The sequence below is a fragment of the Channa argus genome, chromosome 22, assembly GCF_033026475.1.
Source record: "Channa argus isolate prfri chromosome 22, Channa argus male v1.0, whole genome shotgun sequence".
In the NCBI taxonomy this organism is placed as follows: Eukaryota; Metazoa; Chordata; class Actinopteri; order Anabantiformes; family Channidae; genus Channa; species Channa argus.
Genome location: NC_090218.1, coordinates 4962511 through 4971434, shown reverse-complemented (window position 1 = coordinate 4971434; position 8924 = coordinate 4962511). Strand labels below are relative to the sequence as shown.

The 8924-nt window shown below is 38.1% G+C and overlaps 1 protein-coding gene across 1 annotated transcript; it reads left to right on the top strand.

The window, feature by feature from the left end:
- The first annotated feature begins 1626 nt into the window (after positions 1-1626).
- Positions 1627-4824, top strand: sod1 (superoxide dismutase 1, soluble). Its single transcript, XM_067491730.1, has 5 exons — positions 1627-1786; positions 2944-3040; positions 3200-3269; positions 3910-4027; positions 4234-4824. Exons 1-5 carry the CDS (start codon positions 1715-1717, stop codon positions 4339-4341), a joined length of 465 nt encoding a protein of 154 aa, XP_067347831.1. The 5' UTR covers positions 1627-1714; the 3' UTR covers positions 4342-4824.
- Positions 4825-8924: the final 4100 nt, after the last annotated feature.

Genomic DNA, 8924 nt, shown 5'->3' with positions numbered 1-8924 from the left:
TTGTGCTTTGTGCTAGTGGTCGACTTTTAGATGCTCAGCATTTAAGGAGAGCCATTTAAAATTATTTTATGCATTTGATATAATTTTGTGCTTAAACGCTACATATCTAGATCATTTTGGAGTAGTTGAACTAATGCTTATTGATTGACCCTTTTTTTAAAAAAAATAAATAAAAATACAATTCTCATTAGCAAAAAGTAGCCCCCAAATGATCACCTTTGGGTTAGCATTGGGGGATTTAAATAACTTTCTATTAATTTCATACTGATTGAACTATAGTTCAGTCATCCTTGTTTTTCCTTCCTGGCCATAGTGCAGAAATGGTGACTAATTTTGACTGTAGGTTCCCTATTAATAGCTTTCTCCTTTTTTTAATTTATTTTACATGCAACATGGGCAGCTAACATAATAAACAATTTAATTTAATTTACTTTTTTTTATTTGATATATTTCATAACTACCAGCAGCAAAACAGGCAGGATATTAATTTTAAAAAAATATTTTGGGGAAGTTACCAAAACTGAGTGAGACCACTGTGCTCCTGAAAGTTTAGAAATAGTTTTACAGTCTTTTCTTTTCCTATGTGACATATAGAGAGTGCTCTTTGGACTTGGTTTGTGTTCTGGGATGAATTGTTGTGGGATCTGATATTCAAGAGTGATTTTGTAATAATTTGTCCAATCAAAATCAATTTGCCACAGATGGACTCTGAACAAGTTCTGCAGATCCAAAGTCTAATCTAACCACAGTTTGAAGTGCCAGTGCAAACGTTGGCACAGCAAAAGTGAGCGGTTCTGGTGCCACTGTATATTTTGTAATAGATTCTTATTAGTAGATAGAAATATATTCTTATAGTTATTTTGTTTCTAAATAGAAAACTTAGGGCCCGGGTATGTATGAGCCAATGTGCTTTTTCTGTGTTTGTTCTTCTTAGTTTTTTCTGTAGTCGCTTTGTCTTGAAAGGGTGGGTAAATTTAGTATTGTATGTCTAATGTAATCAATGACATAACTGCCTTTTAAGTGTTGTTCTTTGAAGATTGTCAGTTGTCAGGGAAGCGATGCCGTTACACCATCTACAGCAGGAAAGAAGTTCCCTTTGTTTTGCTGTTGGGTAACGCGGATAATTGCCGATGCTCTGGGTGAGACGGTTTCCTGCTGGGAGACAACTAATTTTATTGTTAGTGTTCTGGTGCAAGGGGGTCATCATTAGATATCTATCAAATGTTTTTGTTGCATTTGTCCATTTTGGATATGATATTAACTGCTGTACCAAGCTGCACGTTGGTAAAGACGCCTGTGTACAACAATGAATTTAGTATGAATTATTTGTTTTTTTAAAAAAGCACCACTGTTAAGGCCTATATTGCTTTTGATTTTAAATAAACATCAGGTTTTCACTCACAATATAAAAAACTGCACAAGGGTTTTAATTTATTTTAATATAACAGAACAAATTGACACAAATATATTCCAGAAATCTTATATGTACATTTTTATAAATGAATCTTTTGACCGCGCTAGAGTTCAGCAGAATATTTCACCTGTTATTTTCCGTATTAGTCAGTAACCAATCAAAAATAGGCTTTGGGATCGCCAGCCAATTTTAATTGGCTGGCTGTTTTATCTGTCCGCCCACTTGCAACTTGCATTATTCGGTTGTCTCTAGCCGGACTGTGCTACAGAAACTTGAGTGTTCCGTGATAGCGCTGTGAAGATGGTTCAGAAAGCTGTTTGCGTGCTCAAAGGAACTGGAGAAACCAGCGGGACCGTTTATTTTGAGCAGGAAGTAAGTTGTCCCTTACCGCTTTTAGAGAAAGAAGGATCTGGTTGCTTGGTCGTGTTAAAAAAATTAATCGACTTGTCATGCAGCGTGATGGGGGCGTTAGCGATCGAATGCTAAGCTAGTTAAGTTTTCATTCACAAGCCAGATCTGCTTTCTGAGGAAGTCATTCTAGCTAGCTAGCCGGCGTTTCACGATTTACATGATGCATGATTTCAGTGAGTCTGTCTTGAGCACAGTGATTTGAATAGGTTGCCTGACCCCACGCCACCCCACGGTTTTGCAAGATAAGGTTGATTTGCACGCTGCGACATAACGGTTAATTTAATGTTGCTGCCGTTAATAAGTGCGTAGCGCGCACCCGTCACGGCGTTTATTTAAAGTAGACTGCTTGTGTGAACCAGCCGTAATGACACAGGTGATGATTAAAAGCGATGGATTTAATGTCGTAACCTTTGAACGGTTGGGGCTTGCGCTTTGTTAATGATGAACGTTGCGTGTGGCCAAACAGCCTGTTGCATAACGGCCGCGTTTGCTGTGTTTCTTCGCAGAGTTTCTTGAGGCTGACGCCGCCGCTCTGTTGTACTGTTCTAAATAGGTGGCGTCCAAAGAAACGGAGTTAATGGCAGCCTGTAAAGCGAGGTTAAACGCCTGTCTACTATTTTTGCTGAGTCACTGCATGTCCATTTGTGTGTGTTTGATTATCAGGAGGCCAAGCATGTGTTACAGAGGTTCAGAGTAGGCAAAGTTACATAATATTAAGGGTCGCCTACGTACAGTCAGTAATTTTGTGTCCTTGACCCCCCATGGCCAATGATTATGGCACAGGACTTTTATTCTGACATTTAAACTGGGTGTAGTGTTTATTTTGACATCACGTGCACACAGTGTGAACCTGTACCATGCATTGAAGCAGACTCGTTGTCTTACTACTGCATATATTGTCTACTGTAGCCTATCAATGATGACAAAAGTATTTTCTTTATAATAACCATATCTTGTACAACTCTCCTTTTACGTTTGCTTTAACGTTTAATTTTGGGTTCCAAACAAGACTGTGCAGATAGGGTTTAGACATGCAAGTGAGGTGTGTCTTTGACAGCTCTTTTGTTTTGTGCCTTTCTGTTTTTGTCCTATTAAACTGCTTTGTCCTGACATACTAGAATGAGTCAGCTCCCGTGAAAGTTACAGGAGAAATCCAGGGTCTTACCCCTGGTGAACATGGTTTCCATGTCCATTCATTTGGAGACAACACAAATGGTGAGAATCTGACAATAATTGTATGTTAATTGGTTTTCCTACATTTCATGAGTTATACATTTTTACCAGAGTGTCTCTTTTTAACTTTTATGACTAATACATTTTTACTTTAATTTCACTTTTTTTTCTTTCTTTTTTTTTTTTTTCACTCTTTCCCAGGGTGCATCAGTGCAGGACCTCACTACAATCCCCACAACAAGAATCACGGTGGTCCTAATGATGAAGAGAGGTGAGTTAAATCCGATAGATGAATAGTATTGTGAACTATTACTGCTTTGCAGTAAATGTTTGACCTTTGTACTTCCCAATTTAAAGGTTGGTGGAATTGTTTATAGCCTGTAGTGGCATATGTTTTAAAACTTGAATTGCTTGTTCTGGAGACCTCCATGATTTATGTCTGATTGAATCGACAAATCATATTCAGTCTGGTTTTCTAACTACTTGGCACACTTTGCATAGTTTTGCATGCATTCTGTGTGCAGTTTGATGTGTCTGCCAACAAAAGGGATTTCATTTCTGATGCATGTGTTCCAGAATTGGCTTCATACCACCACCTTTGTTTTTATTAATAACATTTTGCCACAAACAGGAATCATGGCGAGAGAAAGACATGCAGTGGTGGTGCCTGTGCCATTTGTTCACCACAAGGGCACTTAACAAATTATTAGAGGACATTTTGGTTTTAAATACTGCATATTTCTTCAAAAACAAGAGGATTTGCTTGGGTGTGTGCAGAAAGTACCTTTAATTGTCACAGCACACTTGAAAACAATAATTGGGGCTGCACGTTATATGCCATTGAGCCAGTGTCTATTAGACGTATCTGTGTTAAGTTAAAAGTAATGACAGTCATTTTGTAATGTAAATAGGCATGTCGGAGACCTGGGAAATGTTACTGCAGGAGCAGACAACATTGCCAAGATCAACATCACAGACAAGATGATATCCCTCACTGGCCTCTACTCCATCATCGGCCGAACCATGGTGGTAAGGAATAGTGTCATTTTGTATTTCCAATGTAGTGAGTAGAATTTCAGACTAGCCAGCCATGTTTTACCATACAGGGAATTAGTTCATCTTAGCTCTTGCGTGACAGACATATTGGTCTGTAGAAGAAACATAATTGGAATTGCGCATCTAGACTACAAATATTTGATGAAACCTTGTTTCTTGTGCTTTCCATCATGTCTTAGATACACGAGAAGGTTGATGACCTGGGAAAAGGAGGCAATGAAGAGAGCCTAAAGACTGGAAATGCTGGTGGACGTCTGGCCTGTGGAGTCATTGGCATTGCCCAGTGAACAATCTGCCGAAGACAAATCGTTTTCCCTACAGCACTTAATAAGACCAACATAGCTACTTAATGTGACAGTTTATCTTTTTCAGTTCTCTAGATTTGTAATGACTAGTTAAGATCTAGATGAGCCATGTTTGAGCTTCTCATTTGTTAATGAGAGTTGTGTATGGGTTTATGTCTGCCAATTAATTTTGGTCCCAAAGAATTGGTAATGCGCAAGAATAAAAAAAGATGTAAACAGTTTACCAAGTTAATCAATAAACTGTTCATCTGAATCATGTGTGATAATTTTGACAAATGTAGCTGTTCACTGTCAAAGTGAGTATGGTATGAGTATAAAACTGGCCACTTGATCGGGAATTTAATATTTGATCAATATTTATGCTTTCTGCAATTACTGTCACAATAGTATTTTCATAGATGATATCTCAAGTAAATGTAATGATTCTATAAGTTCCACGGTCAATTAAAACATTTTGATTTCTTATACATGTATTTGGTAGTTATCAGGCAACATGTTTTTATAATTCTTTAGTCAAAGGTAGAAATGAGCAATATTTCACACAAATCAATGATGAATAGAACATCAATGCCGGGTTACTCCACAGGCCCTAAAACTCTGTTTTCTCCTTATATGCATCTAAAAAATCTGATGAATCTCAAATTAGTTGCATTGCATTACTGAAATAAATCAACTTAGACCTACCTCCCCATTTTGGGGGCGTCAGCTTGCTTGCTTGTTATATAACAACAAAAGACTAAAGTTTTTAATTCACAAACAATCAGGTGTTTTTTTTCCTTCATAGGAGAACTGTAGGCCTGCAGTGCAACTGGTGGTATTTTCATTATCTTTAATGATTGTTCTGTCTGAAATTCCAGAAGTACAAAGTGCCTAAGCAAACTTTTTTTTTCAACTAGAAATCAAATACGACTATGAATTTCATCATATATCATATAAAACCCAATAACACCAGATGTCTTTTTTTTTTTTTAATACAAAGAAATTTAAGGTTGATAAACACTGTGTTTGGGAGACCTGGCAGTGAAAACTTTATAAACGCCAGGACTGTGCACTAATCTCTATCATCCTCTAGAGGGCATTGCCACATCTCATAACGTGTAGTGACAAGCGATGGCCTGACGCGTCCTCCCAGATGGATGAACTCATGTTTTGTCCCCTTAATGATCGAATACCGTTTTTTCATTGTAGGAGTGTAGCCATGCTTATCAGTGGATGGAAATGCCCAAACGTTACCTTAAACATGGCCTCATTACTGATTGATGCACTGCAAAGAATTATTTCCAATAAATTATTAACACATACACAGAGACATTAAATTTCATGAACATCTCCGACAGATAATAAGAGACAAGCTACTAAAATATAAATAACAGTTTGTGATGGGAGTGTTGGGCTGAAACTGGAATCTTCCCCCTTCTTCCATGATGTTAAATTGAACTTCTGTGTCCTGCACTGTACAAAATAGGCCCACACACTTTCAGCATACAGCCAGGACATGACTGCTCAAATGACGTATTCTAAATCAGACGCTCCCATGTGAAGTGACTTGACTCTATGCTCTTTTCCTAGGGAAAGGAGAGAGCAGATCCCCTTCAGTGGAGTTAATACCTCGTGGGACAATCTAGAGGCAAACTGCACAGCGCGCGTAGATAGAAATATTACTGGATATATTTAGCCACAAATATGTGCAAAGAAAACATATAACAAGAAACACATGGGATATGTCTCTTGTGCTGCTTTCTATACAATTGTAGATTATTTGCATCTTGCTCATAAATATAGGCTTTGTAGTCAGTCTGACAGCTCGAAATAATGAGAGGATTAAATAAAAATTATTTTTACAGAGAAGAGTGTAGTCTTTTACACTAGACACATTCTTATTTTCTACTTTTGAGGCAGCAGGATGTATTAATCTTTAAGCATGGAAATCACTGTATGCATATGTTTTTTACAGTGTTTGGGCACCTGTCTCGGGGCAGGAATTCAGAGGCAGTGGACAGCTACATATGCAAGTTGAAATAGCTCTATTAGTATGGACAGATGCAGCCAGCAGGGCGGAAAGACGGACTGACTGTAAAAGCTGGTATAAATAGCTTGGGAGTGGAAGTAATGAATAATAGAGACTAGCAATGCTGTGAGGAAGTGGCTGTGACAGCAGGAGAGTTTAACAAAGCATAGATTGAAAATAACAGAATATGATAAAAAAAAAAGAGAGAAAAGACGACTGTTAACAGAAGGTCATGCTAATAATCAGTCACTATTTTCTATGTTTATAATCTTGCACATGCAAGACTTTGGTGGGGTTTGACTGCTAATTCACACTTAGTCCCACTTGAAAAAAGTAAAGCAAATATTTTTTATTCGTAACAATACATAAAATATTTTCCGTTGTTATTGTCTTACACGTGATCTAACGTCCAAGAAACACTTTTTAAAATGTTTAAAATGTCACCCTTTACCTCCACGACCTTGGCCTTCCAATTCTGTCGAGTCACTGAAAAACTCATAAGCCAGAGTTATGCAAGGCTTGGAGCGTAACTGTCATTGCTTTTTAACAAGCTTTTAGGTGAAAGGTAATGCTTAAGGGATATTCTTTCTTTAGTGCACATTGCTTCAGGGTTTCACATGGCATACTAGGTGTGTATGTTCTTCCCAAACATCCATGTTTTTGTGTTGTTGTTGCATACAGGGAGTTCATGCGAGTGCATCACATGAAAGAAAAGAAAAATTACCCAGCAAATAACTGATATCTAGCACACATGTACACGGTCATTCTTCAGTAGACATTTACCTGTGGATTTCATTGAAAGATTACTCAAAAGTTGCAGTAATTCTTTTCAACAAGAGGGGAAAATTGGTGTGTGTGTGTGTGTGTGTCGAACTGTGTGCCTTTTCTAGTAAGTGTACTTGCATAGGGTTTACTTTTTCTATAAGCATCCATAAAGCACTGCTGGAAAAAAAAAATGGTGTGGTCACATTTCTGGAGTCGAATTCCTAGTGCGTTAGATGTATAATGCAGTGCTCCAGCTGAACACTTTTAACAAGCTGTTACTCGTTTAATAGCTGTAAAGTGTACATACTGTGTTCCCACCATTCATGAATTTATCCAAGGAGAAATTGTCTTCTGCTTTACAGGATATCACTAAGTCAACGAAACCCTCATGTACATGTGGGCGCATCTCTTTGGGAGATGGGACTGCAACCATACTGAGTGGTTGATCAAGACTAAAATTGCTAATCTCTTGATGAATATTCATGAATGCGCAAAGACACAAACAGTGGAAGCTATCTGTCTGAATGCTTCTATGGACCCCCTGTAACTTTCCTCCATACTAAGAGGTGAAAGTTCAACTTCCACTACATCATGTACCACTGACATTGTAGGGATATTTTAGAGACTAGGAGCTATAGGTCAGGGGTGAGATGCCATAAATGGTGGCCGTCCCATGAGACAGGGTTGGATGGTAGACAGACTAATTACAAGGCCCATGTGACCTAACCTCTGACCTTTGAGGTCTGTGCCATGTGATCATAAGAATGGAGCCGCTGAACACAGAGGAGCTCTTAAATTTCATGGCTCTTTTCTCAGTTTCCCTCTAATATGTTTGTTCTGAAGAAAACCTTTTATGCTTCATCTTTTGATATCTTTAGTTTGGACAATTAAGTGGAGAGGAGAAAAATGTAAGTACGTAAATCCTGTATTATTTGTGGAAACGCAGTTCTGGATGAGTCTAGGCATGCTATAGGATGGGACTAACTGTATGGCGTCGATATTGACTCCAGGGGGATTCAAAGGCATTTTTAACACATTAGAGCCCTCTTCTCCTCCACGGTCAAACAGCAGTTTAGGGGTCTGACCTTTCAACTCACTGACCCACAAAGCCCAGCACCACCATAACTCACTTTTTCTAAAGAAAGTCCTTATTATTCTTTCGGAAATGAATGGCTGTTGGATTTTCAGCGCTGCATAGAGGATTGGAAGGAAGGGAGTGTCTTGCTTGATGCTGACCCTGTGTGACAGATAGGTTGCTGTGTCAGTGGCAGCAATATCACATATGGAGCACAATAAAGTGACAGGGAGGTTTTCACTGTGAACAAATACCATTTAGCTTCCATGACAATGCACCATTTACACTCACTGGCCAAATTATTAGGTACACCTGCACAATTTAATGCAATTCAGCAGCTCTGCCATTAATTCTACTATTACAAGGTTAAAGTTTTTCAGTTTTTAAGTTTAAACTGTCATAATTCTTCTATGTGTTTATTACTGAGATCATAGTGGATGGTGTAGTCGTAATGGAGTACAATTCATTAAGAGGTTTTTGTAATCTTTTGGCCCCCTCATTTATTTAAAGAGGGTCCCAAAACATTACAACCACCACTTAGCATAATTGAACTTAATGCATAATTTCATCATGCTGCATGGTCACAATGACCATGTATCATATTAACTATAGTCACATTTAAAATAAAACTAAGTACCATGCATCATCTGACATAACTGTGGCACTGCATGAAGGCAACATGAATGTGAATATAAATTTTATGGCAACCCATCCAAT

Coding starts and splice junctions, on each gene's coding strand:
- sod1 (XM_067491730.1), top strand. CDS start 1,715: ATGGTTCAGAAAGCTGTTTGCGTGCTCAAAGGAACTGGAGAAACCAGC. Junction 3,041..3,199: donor ATTTGGAGACAACACAAATG/GTGAGAATCTGA, acceptor ACTCTTTCCCAG/GGTGCATCAGTGCAGGACCT. Junction 3,270..3,909: donor GGTCCTAATGATGAAGAGAG/GTGAGTTAAATC, acceptor TAATGTAAATAG/GCATGTCGGAGACCTGGGAA.